The sequence below is a fragment of the Lygodium microphyllum genome, unplaced genomic scaffold, assembly GCF_053477565.2.
Source record: "Lygodium microphyllum isolate KBCC unplaced genomic scaffold, Lygodium_microphyllum_v1.1.10 scaffold_31, whole genome shotgun sequence".
In the NCBI taxonomy this organism is placed as follows: Eukaryota; Viridiplantae; Streptophyta; class Polypodiopsida; order Schizaeales; family Lygodiaceae; genus Lygodium; species Lygodium microphyllum.
The window spans coordinates 8,983,094-9,006,136 of record NW_028229514.1 but is presented as its reverse complement, the minus strand read 5'-3'; the positions used below and the strand labels follow the sequence as shown (position 1 = coordinate 9,006,136).

At 41.2% G+C, this 23,043-nt stretch overlaps 1 protein-coding gene and 1 long non-coding RNA gene across 2 annotated transcripts; one reads left to right on the top strand and one right to left on the bottom strand.

Moving 5' to 3' along the window:
- Positions 1-16,542: 16,542 nt before the first annotated feature.
- On the bottom strand, positions 16,543-17,181 carry LOC148009301 (uncharacterized). The gene is made up of 2 exons (XM_087673548.1): positions 16,996-17,181; positions 16,543-16,908 (listed from the first exon to the last, which is right to left on the bottom strand). Exons 1-2 carry the CDS (start codon positions 17,179-17,181, stop codon positions 16,543-16,545), a joined length of 552 nt encoding a protein of 183 aa, XP_087529674.1.
- Positions 17,182-19,099: 1,918 nt separating this feature from the next.
- On the top strand, positions 19,100-19,428 carry LOC148009300 (uncharacterized). Its single transcript, XR_015689856.1, has 2 exons — positions 19,100-19,127; positions 19,212-19,428. It is a non-coding gene; the product is annotated as an uncharacterized LOC148009300 (long non-coding RNA).
- Positions 19,429-23,043: the final 3,615 nt, after the last annotated feature.

The following is a 23,043-nucleotide window of genomic DNA, read 5'->3' as shown; positions in this document are numbered from 1 at the left end:
GCGGGATGATCATCATCATTAGAACGAATAACGAGAACGATGACCTAGAGTTACATCTTACCCATATTTACGTTGTTTTAGGGGAACGGAATGGGACTATGCCTTATGGCAGAGAGGTTGAGCCTTGCATCCCTCTCGTTTCCCATTCTCTTTGAACCAAGTGCAGCGTGAATCCGCTTCGGACCTGGCGTTTCTGCGTAAAGTAGTTCGCTCGGGTCTGACGCTAGTTGCTGCTAGCTAATGGCCAAACAGGAAAACCCAAACTCAGGTCGATCCTAAGTGGGAACGGCCAGGATACTTCCGCTACGTGGCAGACACGGGAAGACCTAGATTGCAAAACCCGTAACATTCCATGGGAGTGCCGGGCGGAGTTTTCTAGACATCCTTTCCGATGGACTGCTAAGACGTGTCCTGGATGATTCTAGTGGACACATTACACTATACCTTAACTGTGCCACCTTCATATTAAAATAATCTGCCCAATTATAATGTCTTTCACTGGTAATAGGGTTCTTGGTGTATCAGCAATATCACCAACAATAAGCACATGAAGAAGTGTTTAAAATTGTGTTGTTTTTTGTAGGTCTGACTGAGGACGACATAAGCTTACAAGTGCTCCGTGGCAATGTGCTTCAAATTATTGGCATGCACATCAGTGAGAGCAAGAAAGGACTAGAGAGTATATGATTGAGCATATTATTGAGAGGCCTCAAGGTAGTTTTCTTCACCAATTCCACCTTCCAGACAACATTCTTATGGACAAAATAAGAGCCCAAGATGAAGATAGTGTTGTTACCATCACCATGCCCAAAAAGAAATCCATCATTAGGCAGATCCCCATGATGAGCAAATACTGAGAAAGTGTGATCTCTCTTTTGCATTAGCTCATAAAAAAGGCTTCATGGAAGATAGGCATGGCCGATCTACACTTTGAAAATTATAAGGCTTCATAAGTATCATATCTAATAGGTCATTACAAGTGTATCCCAGCCCCTCCCTTTTTTTTTTGAGAGAGAGTTGATAGGCTTTACATTATCTACTGAGACTGATCTCTCTCTCTCTCTCTCTCTCTCTCTCTCTCTCTCTCTCTCTCTCTCTCTCTCTCTCTCTCTCTCTCGTTTTGCTTCTTGAAAGAGGTTGATGTAATTGTCGAATTTCAAATTACTTTGAGTAAGAGGTTTGCAATCTTGTAGATATTGAGACATTTTTCTCGTGTGCTAATACATAATTATCCATAAATTGATATTTGGGCTCTCAAAATGGATTTTTAAACTTTTTTTTAAATATCTCAATTAGGTGTGTGTTACAATAGTTAAACATGAGAAAATCAATGAATGATGTGCGATTCATTATATAATTATGATACCCATAGTATACCATTGTCTCAACATGACAATTGTAGTTGCTAGTAGAGGGAAGGGAGTAACTGAAGGCACGTCTAGTGCTAGAAGGATGCAATAATCACAAGGGAGTTCAAGAAAGGGAGGCATAATCGATCCAAATCTCTCTCTCTTCATTCATTTATGCATAATCTTCAACTTCTAAAGTTGACAGGGCTACAACATGATGATACAAGTTGTCTAGCCATCCGGGTAGGCATGGTTCCATGCATGGATTGCCAACTTGATTGCGCAATGTGTTGTTACCAGGCCCATGCAATTAGCATGATTTCCTATAGTCTAATTGATCTTACCTTTTCCTACATGAAATAATGAAAGCATCAATGCCAACAACAAAAGACAACTAAGAAATCAGTGTAGCATAATGGTATTAGCAACTCTTATGCAAGTGTTCACACCATCTTTACTGTTTAGAAGGAGGAGAAGTTCAATAGGAGACATGAGAAATTGAAGCCATGAGAAGACGATGAAAATATCTCTTCATATTCCTTTCCTTTGTGTTATCTCAAAATTGAATCCATGAATCCTTACTACTAAAACTTCTAAAACTCCTTCCCTCAGTGGTGTACAGATGAGCATGAATTCTATCCTCTCTTCCTTGTTCTACCTTCTTCCCTAAACATGAATTATTTCATTTCTTCCTTTCCTCAATCCTATGACACTATCAATCCCCAGAAAAAGAAGGAAGAGAGATGTCTAGAGAGATATTACATCAAGATTAGAGAGAGGGCAAGGCTACAAGCAAGTGGGTTTTTTTTTTGTTTATAGTGCTTGTTTGTTCAAATATTGGCTTGTGTGACTAATGCTCAAAGTTCTACTTGGATTTTAACTTCCTCAAGGATTTCCGTTGGAAGTTGACCAGTGCAAATCTTCCTCCATCTTGCTTCTTTTTTTCTCCTCTACGGATTCGTGGCATGATGTGATTGTGTTTCAATATTGCTAGTGAACTGGATGTGCAAGCCACATCTAGATTATTAGCAAGATGGGAGAATTGCCTCTTTCTACAAGTGGATTTGATTCTAGTTTGATGAGTTGAAGTAGCTTCTACATACCTTTATTGCACACATGCAATAGTAGAAACAACATCAACATCAACAACAATACTACAATAGATGTAGCTTCAAGCTAATGATGTGCAATATGAGGTTGTGGCTATCAAGGCCATGGGAGTAATGAAAATTTGAAAGAAGCTCTTTGAAGGTCGCAATGTCTCAAGTTGTATGAAGCTTTATGAATTGAAGATGGAGTATGTTGGTGTACTTTTGCATATGATGAGCCTGTGCCCATGGACAATACGTGGTCTATCCATTTGTTTCCGTATGTGTCGCTATTGGCCATGGCTGTGGCATTGCTACTAGCAATTCGCTGACGATGAGGTAGCATGATTCAACGAGGTTCATCATTTGAGGTGAGGTTACAATTACATTATATTAAAATCTCAGTTCAAGTGAAATTAATCTATTAGGATTAGACTAGGTTATATTATACATTACATTAAGCTCTAAGTTTAAGTTAAATTAAGGTATTACAATTAGATTAGGTTGCAATTACATTATATTAAGGTCAAAGTTCTTAAATATATTGAGGATATTAAAGTCTATGTTCTAGGAAATAAGTTTATTTTGATTAAATTAATATATTATGATTAGATTAAGGTTCATCAATTAGATTAGGTTACGATTAGTTTAAGATTCATTGATTATGTTGATAACTAGATTATATGAATGTCTAAGTTGTAGATTATAATCGATTAAGTAAACAATTAGATGAGGTTATGACTAGATTATATTAGGTTATGATTAGATTATATTACGTAAGATTATGTTGCGTGATGATTGGATTATATTACATTATACTAAGGTCTAAGTTCTAGTAAAGAAGTTGAATTTGAATAGTTACGTATATCAAGCTCTACTAAATAAGCTTAATTTGATTAGTTAGTATAGTGCTTGTGTACATTAGCTTAATTTGATTCACTCAATAATTAGTTATTATAAATTATAAATTAAATTTCTTAATTCAATTAGTTAGGATAAATTAGATTAGTTGGTAAGTTCCATTTCTTAGTATAAATTAATTTAGTGATTGATTAGTTAGTATAAATTGATTTCCTTTATTATTTTGCTTGGAATTATAGTAATGTAATAATGTGTAATTCAATTATCATCATACATTAGATGAATTTGTAAATTCGATTTCTTAGTACAAATTAATTTGGTGGTTGATTAGTTGTTATAAATTAGTCTACTTGACTATTTTACTTGAAATTATAGTAATGTGATAATATATTATAATGTATCATTGTCATGTGTAGTCCCAATTGGTGGCCAAAAGTAGCATTCATAGATTGGTGGCTAAAGTGGCAACCAATGCTAAAAACAATGGTGCAATAATGAGAAGCAATGGTCTAGCCAATGATTGTGGTAGAAGGACTTTAAGACACCATAGGCAACCAAAGGCTATAAGTGCGATCATAGAGGAAGTGATGAGGATTCTGCATCCATATTTGTGACCCTCTACTTATCTTCATTTTATTGTTGCAAGTGTAGCCATGGTTATCTAGTCTATGCCTTGTGCTTCTCTGAGAGAATTGCCAAATATGCTCAATGCCCCACCCTCTTAAGGTAACACCAATTATCCATGGTGCTCCAACTTATAAGGCCTTCATTATTTATGAGGAGTAGGCATGTGTGAGCATGAACAATGGTTGGGTCTTGACTTGTGTGTCAAATGAGGTCTATGTGATCAGATGGCAAAAAGGTGACCTCAATGTTCCCTGCCAGGCTCTGCAAAGCCCTTAGGTTGCTCCATATAAATCTCATCATGCAAGTCCCCATGTAAGAAATCCATCTTGAAATCCAACTGATACAAGTCCAAGTCAAGTTGTGCAACCAAAGCCAAGACTAATCGTGGTGGTCATCTTAACCACAGGAGAGAAGATCTCATCAAAGTCAACACCATGCTTCTACTTAAAACCCTTTGCTACCATTCTAGCCTTGTATGCCAACCGAGGGTGTCCAAGGGTACTTTTCAACTTGTACACCCACTTGCAAGGCAAAGCCCTCTTACCACTAGGCAAGGAAACCAAATCCCATGTACTATTCTTATGCAATGAGTTAATCTCAGACTACATATCCCTATCCTAGGAGTGACTATCACCCCTGCCCATAGCCTCATCATAGGTGAGAGGCTCTCTAGCATCTAAAACCAAGACAAAATTTATGGAGGGATCATATTTGTGATGAGAAGGTCGTCTATCTCTAGTAGAATGCATCAATGCAGGCTGTGCTACCTATCCAATATCCTATCTTACATCCTGTGTAACATCCTGTCTAACATCGTTGCCATGAGAATCAACTGGTGTAGGCTGTCTAGATAACTGTGTGAGAATAGGGGGACCCCTCTTGAAAGATAGCCTTGTGTATCTCAACAACTTTCTCGGGCTGCACATGCATTTTGTCCTTATGGAGCACAATATCATGGCTGCAGATCACTTCCCATGCTTATGGATCCCAAGGATGATATCCTATCTCACCTACATCTCCATAGCCAAGGAAAATGCATTTCACACTTTTAGGATCTAGCTTATTGCATTTACCCTTAGGCACATGGCAAAAGGACTCACATCCAAAGACACGCTAATGAGCATATGAGGGAGGCTTTCCTATCCATTCCTCCTTTGCAACCTGGAAGTCAATACCACCACAATGTGACCTGTTAATAAGATACACGATATTAGAGACTGCATCAACCCAAAAATCCTGTGGTAATCCAACTTGGCTAAGCATACTGTGGACCCTCTCCTGGATTGTCCTATTCATACACTCAACTACCATTCTAGGGAGGGGTGTAAGGGGCGGTCAAGTGATGCTTAAAAAAACTCAAACGCACATGAGACATACTCACCCTCGTTATTTGTCCTTAAGGATTTCAGTCTATGCCTAGACTAGTTCTCGACTAAAGCAAGCCAACACTGAAATAGTGCCAAGACATCATACTTATGCTTTATGGGATAAACCCAAACCTTACGTGAAAATTCATCAATAAATGTAACGAATTACTTCGCACCCCCTAATGTTTTGAGTGACAAGGCATGGATCCACAAACATTAGAATGCACAAGAGCCAATGGCTCACCCATGCATGACATACCAAACTTGTTATGCGAGTTTCTAGTCTGCCTACCATATAATTAATGATCACATGACGCAAAGTTAGAAGATTCAAAAGGAGGGATATACCTCAAAGCACGAAGCATTTTCATTACTTTAAGAGACATATGCCCCAAACAAGCATGCTAGAGAGATACATGTGGGATAGAACACTGACAAAACATGATCAATAGTACTAGATACAACCAAGGGGTAGAGGCTACCAAACTTGGCAGCTCTTGCAAGAACAAGCCTGCCAAGAGTTATCTTCCATACAAAATCACCAAAGCATATATGATAACCTCCATCATCAAGCTATCCCCAACAAACATAAGGCTTTTAGTTAGTGCAAGTACATAACGTACATTATGCATAATAAAAGTGCTACCAGATGGAAACTCTAGAGTGACATCACCAATGCCAACAATAGCAAGAGATCAATCATCACCTAAGTGCACAGTACCACATATATGGTGATAGGTATAAAACCACTCACGTTAGGGGGTCACATGAAAAGACATACCCAAATCCAAGAGCCAACACTACGCATGAATAGACTGATGAGCCTCTATCCAGCTAAGAGGCATCACATGAAGAAGCTACTAAGATGTAGTCACCATCGGACTCCTTAGGCTACATGACATTTATCTCCTCAATCTTTATGCTGGACTTTGCAGGTATAATGTTGCTATCATTGGATTTCTCCCGCACTTTTTCTTTCCCTTTTTCTTTGTGCTTGTCATTGCACATCTTATGGCACTATGGCCGTATGTGTCCTACTTTCCCACAATAATGACATGTAATATCAGACTTATGTCTACGGGACTTATTGCGCCCATGTGACTTAGACTTGGACTTCTAAGAGTCCTTCCCATGAGACAATCATTATTTTTCTTGCCATTTCTACCACCTCTAATAGATAAAGCATGTGAACTACAAGAAGTATCATTGCTTTTCATGTTAATTTCTTTAGTCAAAAGAGCACTCTCTACATCTTGCAATTTCAGCCCATCAAGTTTATTGGTACAGATCGTAGTACGAAATACATCCCAAGACTCAGGTAAAGTGCCAAGAAAAAACAAAGGATGTAAATTATCTTGAAGCTCAATACCATGTTGAAGGAGATTAATCATGATAGAATGAAACTAGCTAAAGTGAGCACAGACCATGGGGTCCCCTCCTTGATGCGAAGATCCATCAATTGTTTAAGCTAATATATTTGTGAAGTAGAGCTCTGCTTTGCATAAAGTTCCTGAATCTTTACCCATAGATTCCATGCATTTTGATCTTCATCTTCAACAACATTATTATGGACCTCTTCAAAGAGTGATAAATGATAGTGGACTTGCATAGTGCATCTAAATCAACGCAGTCACCATCATCCATATTCTCAGGTTTAATACATTTATTTCTTAGTGGCTTAATCTGCAATTTATATACCAAAACCCACCATATTTGAGATTTCTAGTATCCATAGTTGGTGCCATCCAACTTGGCAATATTAAACAAAGCCGTATCTTTGAGATGACTAGCAATAATGAGGCAAACAGAGGCAGACTATGTAGAAGACGCCTTACTGTAATTAGCAAAAGTAAACAGGCCAAAACCATTATCAAAAGAAGCTAAAAATAAGAAATATCACTAGAATGACCAGCTTTCACCAAATAGTACCAAAATTACATCAAAAGGACATGATTAAGCTTAGTAAATACATCATAGTCCACATAAAACAACTTGCTATAATAAATGGCAACAGTAAGTAAATGAGAGCAAGTAGTTGTCAAGATTGTGGGAGAGAAGGAAGGAGTCTCGCTTGAAGCTTTCTTGCTTGCACAATGGGGGAAGACACACAAGGGTGGAGGCTGAAAACAGTTTTCCTCTTCTTAGTTGTGTAAGCCAAAAAAACTCAAGTACAAAGAAATAGAAGAACCCTCTATATGGGTCTCAAAACCAAACTCAACTAACTAAGGTGGCATACTAACTGAGCCACGAACTAGAGTAGATAAGGATAGCTATCATGTAGCTATTATTCATGGGCGGTGTACCAACCGCGTCTGCAACTGACAAGTCGGTGACATAAATACACAACGGTCACCCTGGCGTATCACGAATGGAGCTCGATATCTCAACACTCCCCCTCGAGCTCAATCCCAATTCCTGCACACCAAGCAGGTCTCTGAACTTGCGCAGCTTCTCTGCGCCCAATCCCTTCGTGAATATGTCAGCTACCTGATCCTCTGTGCTGACATAAACTAGATCAATAAGACCTAGTAAAACCCTCTCTCGCACATAGTGATAATGCACCTCAATGTGCTTTGTTCTAGCATGATAGACTGGGTTATTTGCCAAGTGTATACTACTCATGTTGTCACAATAAATGACAACTGGTCCATCTGTAGACTGATGCATATCATAAAGTAGCTTATGCAACCAAGCTACCTCACATGCAGCCATTGCTGCACCCCTGTACTTAGCCTCTGTGCTCGACAAGGCAACTGTAGGCTGTTTCTTGCTGCTCCAAGTGACTGCAGCACTCCCAAAAGAGAACACATATCCACTGGTAGATCGTCTATCAGAAATACTACCAGCCCAATCAGCATCCGTGTATCCATGCAACTGTATCTGAACCCCAGTCTCATAAAATAGTCCATACTGCAATGTGGACTTCACATACCTGAGTATGCGTCTAGCCGCATCCAAATGTGGTTTCCTTGGAGCCTGCATAAACTAACTTACCAATCCAACAGCATAGCTCAAATCTGGCCTGGTAATAGTCATATAAATCAAACTTCCTACTATGCGTCTGTACATAGTAGGGTCTTCTAGAAGCTCACCTGCATCTGTGCTCAGCTTCACATTTTGCTCCAAAGGAACTGAAATAGGCTTACAGCCTGTCATCCCATATTTGGACAGCATGTCCAATCCCTACTCCCTCTGCAAGAGCTGTATCCCACTTGGTGATCTAATCACCTCAATGCCCAAGAAATAACGCAGCTCTCCCAAATCCTTCATCTCAAACTTCTGCTTCAATAGCATTTTCACATGAAGGATATCTTCATCACTGTCACCTGTCATAATCAAATCATCAACATAAATGACAAGTAGCATAATACCTTTCTCTGTTTTTCTCACATAAAGTGAGAAATCTGCCTTGGAAATCTGAAAGCCAATAGTGACAAGATACTGTCCTATCTTGTCAGACCATGCTCTAGGTGCTTGCTTCAAGCCATACAAGGCTTTCTTCAACCTGCAAACAAACTCAGGATGAACAACATGCACATAACCTGGTGGCTGCTCCATATAGACCTCTTCTTGCAAATCACCATGGAAGAAGGCATTCTTTACATCCATCTGATGTAAAGACCATCCTTTTGATGCAGCCATAGCAATGACTGCTCTTACAGTTGCCATCCTTGCAACTGGACTGAATGTTTCTTCATAGTCAATGCCATATGTTTGTGCATACCCCTTCACTACTAATCTTGCCTTGTATCTGTTCACAGAACCATCTGCATTGTGCTTCACCTTATAAACCCACTTACAGCCAATTGCATTCTTAACTTTAGGCAAAGGTACTAACTCCCATGTAGCATTTGCTTCCAAGGCATCCATTTCTTCATCCATGGCTTTCTCCCATTTTTCTTTTCCCATGGCTTGCTCAAAAGATGTGGGTTCTGGTTCCTGTATCACTTTGACCATATATGCATAGTGAATGGTTGTAAATCAATCATATTTCAGCCTATCCATAGGATATCTAGCTCTCGTAGACCTGCGCAAAGTAGGTTCACTCCCAGGTGCTCTCAAAACATCCCTAGTCTTCCTTACTCCAGGTGTAACAATAGAAGAAATACCCAACTCATCATCAATGCTCTGTTCTGAGCCACTGGATTCACCATCCACATAAGAGTGACCTGCATTCACATCAAACATGGGCTGATCAACCTTCTCTTTTCCTTTTCGTGATACCTGCATACCACTATCTACATTGCTTTGAGAAGATTCTCCTGATCTCAATCTGCCTGTCCACGGTGAAGAATGTGAACCACTGCTAGAGGACGCTCCAGGTCCACTAATATTTTGTGACTGCTGCTGTGAATTCTATGCAGCATTACCATTTTGTGCATCTACATCATCAATCACATTTACTGGTTTATACCAGCTACTCATCTCATCAAAAACAACATCTCTGCTCACTGTAAACTTACGAGTAGAAGGGTTATAGCATCTATACCCTTTTTGCTGCAGAGAGTAACCAATAAAGATGCACTTCTCAGCTTTTGGATCCAACTTGGATCTCAACTCATCTGGCACATGTACATAGGCAATGCAACCAAAAAATTTTAAATGAGAAATATCTGGTTTCCTACCAGTATGCCTCTCCTCTGGAGTCATCCCATGTATTGCTGCAGTGGGAGTCCTATTCATTATATAGACTGCTGTAGCAACTGCTTCAGCCCAATAAAAATCTGGCAAGTCTTTTTCATTGAGCATGGCACGAGACACCTCTCCAATATGCCTGTTTTTCCTTTCTGTAATTCCATTTTGTTGTGGGGTATAACTGCATGAATATTGCTACTTTATGCCATGCTCCTGTAAGAACTTTGCAAACTCATTTGAGAAGTACTCTCCCCCTCCATCTGACCTTAGGCATTTTATTTGCAGACCTGTTTCTTTTTCAGCCATAGCTTTAAGGGTTTTGAAATGCCCAAAAACTTCACTTTTCTTTTTCATAAAATACACCCAAACTTTTCTGCTATAGTCATCAATAAAAGTGACAAAATAATGACAGCCTCCAAGAGATGCAGCTTTAGTAGTCCACACATCAGAGTGGATTAATTCCAATGGCTTCTCACTCTCTTGAACATGTCTAGGAAATGGTTTCCTTGCCTGTTTTCCAAACTAACAGGCTTCACATACCTTATGCATTTCTGCAACCTTGAATTTTGGCAATCCTGCAACAATATTTTGGGCCTGCATTGATTTAAGTCGCTGTACATTAACATGACCAATGCATTTATGCCAGATATCAATATCTGCAACTACATCGGTCCCATGTGCAAACATTGCTGCACTCAATTCAGACATGTCTGCATCCAACATAAACATTCTGCCCTTCTTCTTTCCTTTTGCTATCAGGCGACCTTTATTTTTCATATCCTCAACAAAGCATCCATGAGGATTAAATCTGACCTGCAAGCCCTGCTCAACCATTTGACCGACAGAAACCAGATTCTTGGTGATATTCGGGACATGAAATACATCGGACAGGTATTTCTTTTTCCCATCCTGTATAGACAAGGGAATTTTTCCAATCTGCACAATAGGATGTGCAGTATCATCACCAGTCTCCACAAATCCTGGTTTTTTCATTTTCCTTGCATCCTCCATCCATTCTGCATGACCTGTCATGTGGTTTGATGCACCTGAGTCAACATACCATACATCATTGCTTTCTTCTGCACTTGTCACAGAATTGTTCATGTGCTGCACCATGAACAAATGCTCATTTCTGTCATCACCCTGTCTGCTAGAAGATGCATAATTCCCTTGTTGCAGTTTTCCATTGATGATGTCATTCTGCTTTTTATAGCAGTCTTTAGCCATATGACCCATTTTACCACAGTAGTAGCATTCAACATTACTGTTTGCATTTTGACCTCTTTGCCATCCACCACGACCTCTTTGGCTCCCCTTGCCTCTAGAATTACCACGTCCTCCTCCATAGGACTGGTTTTCTTGAGTTTGCTGCATATTCTGATTTCTGCCACGGCCTCCAAATCAGCCTCCTCTACCTCTGCCTCTACCTCTTCCAGCATTTGAGTAGAAGACAGCTTCTTTTGAAGTTCCTCCTAAAGAAGATGCACCACCATTTCTCTGCTCCTCAGAAATTAGAAGAGCAATCAACTCCTCAAAATCAGGAAATCTTTCACGAACTGAAATGGATGTCCGAAACTGTGCATAATCCTTTCCTAGACCATTCAAGGTCACAGAAACTAAATCATCATCTTCCACTGGCGACCCAATGGAAGCAAGTGCATCTGCAATCTTCTTCACCTTCATGTGGTAGTCGTTGATGCTCATATTTTCTCTTTGCACATTATGCAACTCTTGCTTGAGCTGCATTTTCCTGGCTTGAGTATTTGTGCTGTACATTTTTGACAAAGTATCCCATGCCTCCTTTGGCGTACTTGCATCCTGAATATGCACAATCATAGACTCTGAAATACTGATAGACAGCCAGTACATAACTTTCCTGGCTCTCTCATGCCATGCTTTGAATGCCTGCATTTGCTGTTGATTGGGAACATCAGGAAGAACTGGTTCTTCTTCATTTCCTGCAACAAAATCCCAATATCCTTTTCCCATAAGGAAATTCGTCATTCTAAACTTCCATGCTTGGAAGTTGTTCTTGTCAAGCTTTTCAGTTACAATCTGTGAAAGAGAATCAGACGCCATTACAGAATACTGTAAAAAATTCTGTCACTGCAAAAAACACAGCTTCACCCTCACAAGGGCAAATCTGCAAAACTGGCGAAAGTGGTATTTGACCACACAGTCACTTCCTAGTGACGATTTTGCATAAACAGGAACCAAGGATGATTTTGTAACTCCCAATGTCTCTGCACACGAGCATACGATGCAATATCTGTGGTTACTTTTCACCGACCTGTAGAACAGTGGTCGCACAGCATAAAACAGGGCTTTTTCCTGAGTGCATGCAGAAAACTTCCGCCTCCAAAACAGGTCTCGAAATGGCCTCAAATCAAAAAAACAAGGTCGCCAAGAGCTAAAGCTCTTATCCGTAGCATATACTGCTCTCTTGCTTCACCGCGAAGGGCGTCTCAACCTGAGACAATGCACTCCTGCACTTTCCGGCTGTGCTACCTGCAGAGATCTGCTCCCAAAACAGAAAATGAAAGCAACACTACTCCTCTTACCAGAACACCGCGAGCTTGGCTTGCTTTCTTGAGCTCCTTACCACGAACAAGGCTCTCATACCATGTCAAGATTGTGGGAGAGAAGGAAGGAGTATCGCTTGAAGCTTTCTTGCTTGCACAATGGGGGAAGACACACAAGGGTGGACACTACAACACAATGCCGCCATACACGCGTCCATTACACGCGAAAAGTTACGGGCGCGTGTATGGTCGTTTATACTTACAGCAATATCGGGCGCGTGTATACATGCATGTAACAGCGCGTGTATAATTGCATGTGAGGGCGCGTGTATTTGCGCGTAAAAACTGTCATAATACACGCTCTGTTACACGCGACACAGAGCCTAACTACAGAAATCCATTTCTTTTCAAAACAGAAAACCATTAAGTTTTAAAAATGTCATTGTGCATTGCAGTGTTTACAAACCATTACAAAATCCCACTACATGCACTTACAACAACGTAATATATTGAAAAATATATCTTCATATGGTTATTGAAAGACAAAGTATACAATAGAAATGTCATGAATTTGGAACAATACAGTGATGGATTGGTTAGGGTTCGATCTCATCTTCAATAAGATCCATCCTTGCCAAACGATCAACATCAATATCCATTTGATCAATTTGTAAGGCTACAATTAAATTTATTCTACTATCGCTATTTTGCCCATTGATAATGGTACCGATGCCTTGATCATTCTCATCATCATCACCATCATCCTCAATGGAAGGGTCATCCTCATGATCGTGAGAAATGGCACGCTCATCCTCATTATCATGATCATCTACATTGGCATGTTCGACATCATCTTCTTTGCGGCTTGCCACATCCTCCATATGCTCCATATCAGTGAATGTATTATACATTACTTTGGAACGTGGTGCAATAGGGATGACATACCACCATTTACTGTCATGCACCATTGGCAGATAGATAACCTGCTCAAATACACATAATTCATTAATTAATTAGCATATCAAAAGTCAAGGGGTGCGCGAGCTTAGATATATATGTACATGAAACACATTTGTAAAAAAATGCATACCTGCTCACATTGTTGTGGCAATACGAGCCTATCTTTCTTTGTTTGCCAAAACTTTGTAGAGTCAATAGTTACATAGCCACTTGCATGGCGTTTTATCGTTGCGTTAGGCCCTTTTTCCACCACGTTCATTTGCCATTTGACATCCAAAACATACACAAAGAAGCGGCGAAAGTCAAGTCTGTATATGTCTTGGATTGTGCCACAATAATCATCAATTTTTCCATTGGCTCCCTCAAAGCTACTAATGACACCGCAATCTTGTGTATTCCTCTTTTCATCTATTCTTTGTGTTCGAAAATGCTTGCCTTCACACCATATAGCATTGAACATAGTGCACTGGACCAAAATATAAGCAATATCTATGTAAGCAATTAATGTGAATAAATATGAAAAGCCAATCACTTACAAAGAATGTAAATTTACATTTGTTCTATGTACCTTTAACATGCATCCTCGTGCATACTCCCATTCTTCCGCCGTGATATGCAGCCCCTCATCTCTCTCTGCTCTCTCCATTTCCTCATGCAACCAATCAACATGAATATCATTCGGAAGTGTTGCTAGATGCTTAGGGTACGCCTTACGAGAGCCATGTTGCCTCCGAAAGAGAGATCTGTCTGCTTGCCTTTTTGTCTTTGCATCCTCGTATCTTGTAACCCATCTGCTCATCACATCACTATTAAGGATGCAAGTGAAATTAAGATCATCAATCAATGTTCTCTCAATTACTTTGCTCTGTCCTTTTCCTTGAGGCACAATAGACGTCATCCTCAAGTCCTCTTCATTGCTCCATAGTCGCGGCAAAGAGCTATCCACCTGATCAAGAAATTCTGATATATATACAAGAGACTCTTGTATCAACCAACCCTCAGCCATGCTTCCTTCGGGCCTTGCACTTTGCCTCACAAAGTCTTTTAAGGTCTTCATGAAGCGCTCTAGGAAGAACATCCAACGGGCATGCACAGTGCCACATAAAGCAATTTCATCCACTAAATGCACAATGAGATGTAGTTGACTTGTGAGAATGGTTCGCGGAAAAGTCTCCTCTACCATACAAACCACCTCCACTGCCATAACACGCTCATCATCCAATGTGGCTGGATCAATTGCTTTGGAACTAACATATCTGAAAAATAAATGCACAGTACGTTATACCTCATGCACATTCATTTTGCAAGGTATAATGAAGGGTGATCTTACATGGGATTTACATACCTCACAAGCTCGCCCATCTTATAAATACATCTTTTCAAACTCCTGTCTGCACAATGGTCGATGCTAGTAGGTAGTATGAACTGCGCACATAAGAGCACATGTATATTTGAATTAGGGCATTACAAAATTTAATTTCAACCTACAATAATTGGAAAACACTTACTTGGAGCATCTTGTGCCAATCGTGGGACTTCAACCCATGTAGTTGCTCAACCCCTCTTTTCTTAGTGGTTGTAAACGCTCCCTTCAACGATCTCATGCATCCAGTGGGAGTACGCAAAGTGGTGATGGCTTGCTTTACCTGCTTCTCCTCCTTCTTTGATATAATCCAGGGAGCAGGCGGAAGACGAACATGCCCACCCTCCTCTCGTGGCCAAGCTTGACGCATACATCCTGCGACCTGCAAGTCCTCCCGTACGCTAACATTGTCTCTTTTACCAATAACATGTCCCCAAATACTAGATCCCACATTCTTGAAGATGTGCAAGGGATCAAGAAGATGGTTGATCTTGAGATGGGTCCAATATGGTAGCCGGAAAAAAATGGAGTACCTACACAAGGGATTGCAGACTGTCATCTTTATTCCAACTTTAGAGACTACACAAAACAAGATTGGAAACAATGGAGATGTACCTGTTCATGCCATCTGGAGGAAGAACATTTGAAGACTCCCAAATACGCTTCCAATCTTTTGCACGAAGTGTCTGTGGATGAATGTTCCTCTTACTAGGAGCATATTTAGGGTGATCTGATGGGAGAAATCGATGATGATTATCGAATATGGTCTTACACAAACCATCAGCATACTCATGTACCAATGAAGGGCCACATATAGGACATGCATGTTTACCCGATGTCCTCAAACCTGTTAAAATAAAAAAAAAGTTAGAATAATAAAGTCAATAGTTATAATTGATATAGCTAGTAGTATTAGAGTCGGGAGGTAGTTAGAATTCTTACCAGAACAATCGCTGTATCCTGGAAAGTCATGCATTGTCCACATCAACACTGCTTTTAAGTCGAAGTGTCGAGAGGAGGGAGGCCTACTAATGTCCACTACCGCAACACCTCTCCATAGTTCCTCCAACTCATCAATCAACGGTTCAAGATAAACATCCATATGCTTGACTTTATGTTTCCCTGGAATCAGAAGGGATAACATAAGATGTCCCTTCTTGATCGCCATTGATGGTGGAAGGTTGTAATTCACCAACACAACCGGCCACACGCTGTATGCGGTGCTCTTGAAACCAAACGGATTCACTCCATCCATACCTAGGCCAAGTCTCAAGTTTCTGGGCTCTGTTTTAAAGCTGGGCCACTCATCTTCAATATGCTTCCAAGCAGGAGTGTCTGCAGGAATTCTCCACATGCCATCATCCGATCGATGCGAGGAATGCCATGACATGAGCTCTGCTATGGATTTGCACTTGAACATGTGTTTGATGCGAGGAATTATAGGAAAGTGTCGCAAGACTTTACGAGGTACATCAAAACTCTTCACATCTGTTCTATACCTTGCTTCACCACAAGTGGGACACTGTCGAGCCTCCTTATGCATCCCACGAAAGAGAATGCAATCATTGATGCATGCATGTATGCGATCATAATCCAATCCTCCAAGAGATGTCACATAGCGCCTCGCTTTGTCTCTTGAGGTGGGTAGTCTATTCCCCTTTGGAAGCATGTTTGATAATAGCCTGCATCCAATATCATCAATTAGCCCATAACCCTAAACCCTATACTGTAAACCAAAAACCACTAACTCAAATTTGCAAGTTACAATGCTTACTTCAATAATGCGTCAAGACTTGCATTGCTCCATCCATAAACTGTTTGTATATTGAGCAGTTCAAGTGAAGCACGTAAAATAGAGAATGTGCACCCTTCAAAAACCGGTGTCGATGAAGCGTTGTAGAGATGCTCTTGTTCCATATCATTGTCGTCCACACCTTTGCGATCATCCCTAAAAAGATTCCGTACCATGTCATCAAACACTTCCTCTTCCACAACTTCGTGGGGTGCAGGGCTATTGTCATCCCTTTCCCACTCATCTCCGACAAGAGATCCTGAAGCTCCAGCATCATCTCGTCGACGCTTTGCATGCTCTCGCCGTGCGTATGGCACCATGTTAGGGTGTGGTACTGCATCCTGCTTCAATCACAGTATATATATTACAACGCGCTCCATTAATTTGCACACCATGAGTTATTTTAATACTTTCAATTCACATCTTCTCACATCTAAACCTGTTTGAATCCATTCTCCATACATCGAGATGTGATTCAATGTAATTCGACGCGCTCGTACAATGCACCCTTGACATCGATTACACGTACACTTGATCCTTTGTGCCAGCCACACGTCGCGATCACGATGACGCATTGTCTCATCCTCACTAGAACTGCTTGAAGAGGATGATGACATGCTATGTCCAAAATAACCAATACAGAAGTAGGATCAGTTTTTAGTGAAATCATACACATCCTATGCACAAAACAATGGATACACAAGAATAATCAGTTTTTAAAAAAAGTATAAACAGTCTCTGTGTCGCGTGTACAGGCGCGTCTACAATGTGTTCTGCTGCGCTTTTACACGCGCTTTTACACGCGTGCTTTTCGCGTTTACCTGCCGCGCGTATCGCTTTCTTTCTTTTAAAAGCGCGCCCTCTTTCAAAACACTTCTTATTTCTGCACCCGCTTTCTTTCTTTCAAAAGCCCTTTTTTTAAAACCGAACCTGCCTCTTCCAACCAGCCTTCTCCCTCTTGGACTACCCAAAAGAAGCAAAGGGTGCAGACAACATAGAAAGGGAGAGAGAAGCAAGAATCAACGAACTCACTTTTCAAAGACTTTTCAAAGAGGTTGGTTGTCGTTTGTTTGTTTTGGCAAATCTGTCGCTTTCTTTCTTTCCACCCATGCTATCTGTACTTGAAAGCGACAGAGGATAGAATTGTAAGAGATATTGTAAGAGATATGTTTATTTTCTAGAATGGTAGATATATGTTGTAGGTTATATATTGTAGGAGATATATTGAGGAGATATATTGTAGGAGATATGTTTATTTTTTATATGCATGTTTTGCTTGGTTCATTGAGGCGGAATTTCGACGCTTCGTAGATTCTTCATGGATCCAGGCTCTTCCTCCGATCCGTTGGCATACGCCACTTGGATGATGGAGATGATAAACCATTTTGGGTGCCATCCTAATCCAGTGGAGCTGACAGAGTATATGTATGCCCATCCTCCTCCTAGACTCCCAGGTCACACCGCGCCCCAAGTACACAAGCCTCTCCACTGCCGTCTACGCCTGCGAGTCCGGCGAGACGTACCCCTGCGCATACACGCTCACCGAGGAGACACACCCCTGCACGGACACACTCACGCACACCCTCCTCTGTACCGTCACGTGAGGGCTCACGGCCACCATCACGTGCTCCCTCACAGTCACAGTCACGTGCAGCCACCCCTAGTCATGGCTACTCCCGCAGTACAGATGAGAGCCGACGCCGCAGTAGGGAGAGCGGGAGTGGAGGATTATGCGGCGGGTGCTTTGGTGGGGGGGGTAGTAGGGCACGCGGTGAGAGAGGGCATGGAGGGAGGCATGTACGAGGAGACAGTGAGGAGTCGGAGGAGGCGAGAGAGGTGGAGGGAGAGATTTTCTACGATGTTACGGATAGGGGCGGGGTAGTCATGGATGCGAGAGGGAAAGAGGTGATGGAGTATATGCGGGGGGTAGTTTCAAACATGTATAGAAACTGTTTTGTAAAATTTAAAGATCAGGAGAGCCGGTTAGTTAGGGAGGTCCTAGATAGTGTACATAGTCGGTACCCCAATCCCCCACGAGTGACATTCTCGGATGTATGGGGAAGGACGCGAATAAGGGAGATCTTAAGTAATAAAAGATCTCACCTTAAGAAACTCGCGTACGATGATGGGGTGAATGTAGCTGCGGGTGGCTATCCTTGTGAGAAACCTGCCACTGCCCACAAACGCGAGTGGAAGGAGGCAAAGAAGCGCGCAGAGGGAGGCATGAAGAGCAGGCAGCATGTGGAGGCACGACGGATCCAGATGGAGACCATTGGATCGTCGCATTTCGGATCTGGCGGCGTCGAGTCGTGGGAGGCAGAGTTCGTAAGTAACTTGCCTCTTTATTTGATTGTTTGCCAAATTCATTGATTCTATGATTGTTTTGATCTTACAAACTATCTTGATTATGTTACAGCGACGGGTTATGGGGAGGAGGCCCACAGCCCACGAGACTGGGTATGCTCGCCGCAATAGCACACGTGACACGTGGGCCATCTTCAGAAACGAGGGACGTATTACGGATGCGCAGTTTGACGCGGCCATGAGACCATACGGTCGACAGGTACTTGAAAACTCTAAATGAATGATTTCGGTTTATTTAATTGCATATATATGTATACTTACATACGGTATATTTCTTGAACAGGCACAAGCTGCTGATGCTCCTGCCCCTGATGATCCAGTCGCCACTGCTAATGTTCATGCCACTGCTCCTGGTGGAGGCGAGCACCACTCATCGGAATATACCGATGCGAGCTCCTCTGATCATGGAGAGAGCACAGGGTCCTCATCATCCTCTGATTAGCTTTCAGAATACTGTAGGATGTGGTTGTACAAAAAAAATTTGTAACTGAAGCCATGGGATTTTTTGCACCTAGCTCCCTATTTGACTTTGTATATATTTGTTCCTAATTAAAGCCATGGGCTATTTTGACATATGGACTCCCTTGTACACAAATGTATCATGTATTGACAATGTATTGAATCGTGAGTCTTGAGTCGTGTATTAAGTTTTAGATAGTAATATTGAATCGTGTATTCATAGAGAGTGAGTCTCGTGTCTTGAAATCTAAATCGCTCTTTTTTTGTGGTGCAATGCACCAAAAAAAAAATCCAGAGAGTGCCTTTGGGTGCCTGGATGCTGGAACAGCATCCAGGCACCCAAAAGCACTCTCTGGATTTTTTTTTCCCCTCTGTGATCGCGTGTATAAGCGCGTGTCATCTGTCAAAATCGCGTATATTTACGCGGATAGTCTGTTAGATTCGCGTGTAAATTCGCAGCAAAACTGTCCAGAACGCGTGTATGGGGTCGTGTATTTGCGCGACTGGCTGTCACTGTACACGCGCTTTTACACGCATGTCTCTGGCCGCGATGATACACGCGCTATTACACGGGCCCGACACTTTTTTTCCCAAGTCATTTTGTGCGGCTAGGAGCGCGGGTATGAGCCCAATCCCTTGTAGTGGGAGGCTGAAAACAGTTTTCCTCTTCTTAGTTGTGTAAGCCAAAAAAACTCAAGTACAAAGAAATAGAAGAACCCTCTATATGGGTCTCAAAACCAAACTCAACTAACTAAGGTGGCATACTAACTGAGCCACGAACTAGAGTAGATAAGGATAGCTATCATGTAGCTATTATTCATGGGCGGTGTACCAACCGCGTCTGCAACTGACAAGTCAGTGACATAAATACACAACGGTCACCCTGGCGTATCACGAGTGGAGCTCGATATCTCAACAGTAGTGAGCTAATAGAGATCCAATGACAACAAAGACTGCCAAGTCCAATCCTGCATCAATCGGGCATAATAGAAGCACTATGACAGCCAATGAACATGAACCAAACACCCAAATGTGTCAAGAGAGTCAATCAGTACATTTAATATATCCCCAGTGGCAAGACTTGACAAAGGTCACTATATGCTCAATGAAGACGGATCAAATCAGCTCATAAGCATCCAAGAGTAGACGTGAAAGCATCTACCAAGCAAATATCATAGTCAAGGATGTGTAAGAGATCCCGGTGTCAAATCTCAAGTAATAGCTCAAATGCATAACCCGCAAGTTGTGGGTAAATCTAAGACCATAAGCATAAAGCTCCCACTGGCACAAAAGTCAATGGAAAATGAGCAACCACTACAACATATAGACCCAATAGCGACGTTTAAAGTGACGGAATTATTCATGGAAAAAATTATCCCCGTCATCACTATTCTCGTCGCTATTAGCGATGCGATCGATTCGTCGCTATTTACGTCCCTTTGTGCATTGCTATTAGCGTCGCTATTTGGGTCGCTAACCTAATAGCGACGCTAATAGCGACAATTGTAGAGTAAATTTGCGACGCAAAAAGCGACGGTTACAGAGGGGGGAAAAAATAGGTGGTAGGGCATACAGCCCTGCCACCCTTCTGGCTATATGCACTCAATATTCTTGCATAATTCATTTGCCAATGTCAGCTACATCTAATGTCTAAAAATTGTGTATCAGATTATTAAAAAAAACTGAATCCTTTGATTGCAAAAGCAAGATATAATTAATTCGAAAAGGTATTTCACAAGGAGCTTTTTCATCACTTACTTAGGCCTGAGAAAAAAAAGAGATTGTGATTACAAAAGCTAGATATAATCAATTCAAAAAAGTATTAATCAAGGAGCTTTTTTATCACTTGTTAGGCCCAAGAAGAAGAGCTTCACTTCAAGCTTTCATTATAGTCCCATTGAATAAGTCCCATTGATCTTCTGCTTACTCCAGCTTATTCCAACATTGTTCAAGTCTTTTTGGGAGAGCATTTGGACATCTGTAAGAGTTATACCATGGTGTTGGAGCCAGAAACCCTTATATAGGGAGTGGTAGTGTCTCTAAGCTCTACTTCTTCCTTTTTGTTTTTACCTACGTCTAAGTCATCTTCTATCTCTTCTTTCTTGTCTTCACCCACAATCTCAATGGATGGAGGTGTTTTAAGATCAAAAGAATCAAGCTCATCCTCCCCCTTCTCAAACTCCATTTTTTGAGCTCAGATTAGTTACTGTACTCCAAGTAGATCCATGAAACAAACAAATTTCTCTTTACCAAGTGATTTGGTAAAAATATCGGCTACCTGGTCTTGTGTCTTCACATGAAGTAGATCAATCTGTCGTACCATTTCTCTAATGAAATCATAATGAATCTCTATGTGTTTGGATCTAGCATGATAGACGGGGTTGCTAGCTAGTATCCATATACACCTCAGGTTGTATACATAACCCTCATGCTACCCCATATATACCTCTTCAAGCAAATCACCATTCATGAATGCATTTTTGACATCCACTTTTCATCATTTTCAGTCCTTAGAAGCCACTAATGCAATGACTATTCTCACCATTTCCATCTTAGCAACCAAGCTGAAAGTCTCCTCATAATCTAGGCTATATTGATGTGCATATCCCTTTGTAATGAGCCGGGCTTTATACCTTTCCAACAAACCATCTGACTTGCATTTCTCTTTATAAACCCATTTGCTTAAAGACATTGAGTACCTCATTCTTGTACTTCCGAATGTACAGCCATGTGTATCAGTTGAAATCATCTATCCAACCAACACTAGATTCTTGCAAATTTCGTTCTGTCATCTGTCCAATCGACAATAGATTTTTGGTAATAGAAGGTACATGTAGTACATCATGTAGGCTCTTCTTTCTATCGTCATAGCTGTAGCAGTCTACCTTCCTACTGGTGGGCTGTCTCACACTCGTGCCTGGTTTCCATCTCCTCTTCTTCTCTAGTGGTCGTTGTGCTCTATGGGGAGTAGCTATTGCTGCACTAGAGGAGGCTCGACCTTGTACTCCAGGTGGCGGGCTTTGGCATGAGGCCTCTCCATGGCCGAGAAACGAGGAGATGCTTGCTTAGTGCCTGTCATGCAAGCTCGAGGAGGCAAAGATGGAGAAGAGACAGAGGTTGGCTTCTCCTTTGTAGTTGTCCCCTCTTTTTTAATGGATGTGGTGGCAATGGTAGTGGCAATGGCAGCTTCTCTCTCTCTCTCTCTCTCCCTCTCTCTCAATCTCCCTTGTGTTGATCTGTCTCCCTTCTTCTCTCTATACATCTCTTCATCAACAAAAATAAAAAGAGAAGTAAATAAAAGAGAAAAACAAAGAGAGAAGATATAATATATTTACCTCAAAGCTTGAAGAAGAATCCTTTCGCGCTTCTCTCTTTCTTTTTCTTCTCCTTCACAGGTTCCCTCATTCTTCTTTGCATTTGTCCCCTCTATTTTTGTGGTGGATTGGCAGTGGCAGTGACCTCTCTCTCTCTCTCTCTCTCTCTCTCTCTCTCTCTCTCTCTCTCTCTCTCTCTCTCTCTCTCTCTCTCTCTCTCAATCTCCCTTGCACACATTGATCTCTCTCACTTTTTCTCTCTATACACTCTTTATCAAAAAAAAGAAAGAGAGAAGTAAAGAAAAGAGAAAAACAAAGAGAGAATAGATAATGCACTTACCT